This window comes from Alligator sinensis, unplaced genomic scaffold, assembly GCF_000455745.1.
Source record: "Alligator sinensis unplaced genomic scaffold, ASM45574v1 scaffold1208_1, whole genome shotgun sequence".
Classification (NCBI taxonomy): Eukaryota; Metazoa; Chordata; order Crocodylia; family Alligatoridae; genus Alligator; species Alligator sinensis.
In genome coordinates, this window is record NW_005842782.1 from 323,089 (window position 1) to 325,339 (window position 2,251).

Consider the following 2,251-nt stretch of genomic DNA (forward strand, 5'->3'; position numbering starts at 1 on the left):
AACCCATCCTGGTGCATTGTGGAGCTGGGGGCGTCTCTTTCTCATGTATTCATCGAGGGAGACATAGAGATGAAGTCTTTGGCATGGTTCCCAGAACTGGGCATGGGATCCCCAGTGTCTTGGCCAAACCCTAGCCCTATGCTCCCTCCCCTACTGCCCCTGCTTTGTGATATTGGCCTGAAGTCAGATTTCCCGGTGCTTCCCACCCAGCCCAGCCTGCCATGGCATCACAGAGTCTGCTACCTCACCCAGATAGCTGCATCTCAGTGATCAACAAGATATCCCTGCTCATTGCAGAAGGAATTAAACTTATCTGAGCTGCTGCCTTTTCTGCCCCAGAATAAATTTGCTGCTCTCGAAGATGACGAGGAAGAGGAGGAGATGGCAGAATATGAGGAGAAGCCCAAGCAAGGCAGTCAGCCTGTAAGAACTTACTCCCTGGGGTGTGGCTGTGTGCGCGCCTGGGGTGAGGGGGTTTGGGCTCTATTTAAACCCTATATTTTGACAGTCCACATGTGAGATGAGCTGGAGAGTCTGCTCTCTGTTTCTCAGGACCTAGCAATTTCAGCAGGTGTCTGATGGCTGAAGAGGTCTCTGAGTCTGACTCCATTCTGCCCCTCACAGGGAGGTCCCTGCAGGTCAGGAGTGATGTGCAAATTCACTCTGCTGCTCTCCAGGGACTGAGAGTTGGGACCTGGTGGGTTCTGCTTCCATTAGGCAAAGTGATGCAACAGGCTGCTCGCATTGTGGGGCTTGGTTTGGTTTCTGCAGGGGATTCAGCCCCATAAGATAGATTTGGCATGGCAGGAAGGGGAGCAGGGAGTGCAGGATGATGTGGCTCAGTGGGATATATACTGACCTTTTCAAGCAGGAGAGGTGATGGGACTGCTGGGCCCTCACACACTTTATGCTCTTCTATCTTCTCCTTTCCAGATGGTAACTAAACAGACAGAGGTGAGCAACACTGCAAAGAAGCTGAAAGGGAAGAAGAACCAGCCAGTCCAGGTGAGGGTTGATGTGGGGCTCCTGTTGGCAAAGGGCACTCAGCTGTGGGTACTCTCCCCTTATGGTCAGTATTGGGAGGTACTCTCCCCATCATGGCGTATTGGGAGGCCAGGGAAGGGAAGTCTTTGGTGTCATTCACAAAACTTGATGTATTAACCGTGGTGTCCTGGGCAAACCCCAGCTTGGGAGAGGCAAGAGGGTGTCTCCAGCTGTCCCCCTTTGGCAGCACCTATTAGCTGCAGGATTTTCCATGTGCAGCTTCCCTACGCTTCCCAATCTAACCTGCTGTGTGGCATCACGGTGCAATTTGTAACCTGGTTGGCCCACCCCTGAGGTTGATGCATCTCAGCATGTGTTGGGGAATGCCTGCCTGTTGCCAGAAGAATCACTTTCATCTGATCTGACTTCTCTTGTCCCAGAATAAATTTGCTGCTCTTGAAGATGAGGAGGAAGAGGAGGAAATGGAGGATGATGATGAGGAGCCGAAAAAGGACAAGGGGAAGTCCAAGCGAGGCAGCCAGCCTGTAAGACTTCCCTTCTCCCCAAGGCATGGATGGGAGAGTGTGCTCCATTCAAGCCACTTAATATGATGGTGTATATGAAAGGCAAATTGTTGGGTTCTCAGCCCATGTTCCAGGATCCAGGCACTGGCACAATGAGGCTGAGACCTCAACAGCTTTTGACATCCAACTCCCCTCTGTCCCCCACCTGTGGGGCTGAATTGGGATTTTAACCTGTCATTTTCCTGGAATTGGGAGCCCATGGTCCTAGTTCTACCGCTGACTGGGAAGGGAGTTGGGTCTAGAGTAAGACCAAAGCAGGTTTGAGAGTCAGGGCTCCTGGTTTCTGTCCTTGGTTCTTGGTGGAAGGTGATGATGACAACTAGCTTTTCCTTGGCTGTGCAGCATTCGGAAGAGGAGGAGGAGGAGGAAGAGGGGGAGAAGAAGGAGGATGACCCTTATGCTCACCTCAGCAAGAAGGAGAAGAAAAAGCTCAAGAAACAGGTGAGATCCAGAAGGGAGGTGCCCTGGGGGCAGCAAGGCTCTGTTCTGTGTTTGAGCCTCAGTTCCTCCAACAGAATGGCTCTGCACAGGCCCTGCTGGCACCTCCTGAAGCATCATGCGAGTGTGCTTTTGGGTGGGATGGAGACTGACAGCTGGGGTGGATCCATTTTGTGGGGAATGAGGTCATCACCTTCCCAACTTCACACTCCTCCTCCTCCCCCCCCCCCCCCCCACCCGCTCCT

The 2,251-nt window shown here is 52.7% G+C and overlaps 1 protein-coding gene across 1 annotated transcript in view; it reads left to right on the forward strand.

Annotated features, from left to right (window-relative positions):
• ABCF1 (ATP binding cassette subfamily F member 1) overlaps window positions 1-2,251 on the forward strand; it is a gene marked incomplete at its 5' end in the record, with an annotated part of 17,137 nt that overhangs the window by 5,187 nt on the left and 9,699 nt on the right. The window contains 4 exons of the mRNA XM_014525303.2: window positions 340-423; window positions 934-1,005; window positions 1,425-1,529; window positions 1,911-2,009. Of these exons, the coding sequence (XP_014380789.2) occupies window positions 340-423; window positions 934-1,005; window positions 1,425-1,529; window positions 1,911-2,009 (360 nt within the window). The remainder of the gene's footprint in view (window positions 1-339; window positions 424-933; window positions 1,006-1,424; window positions 1,530-1,910; window positions 2,010-2,251) is intronic.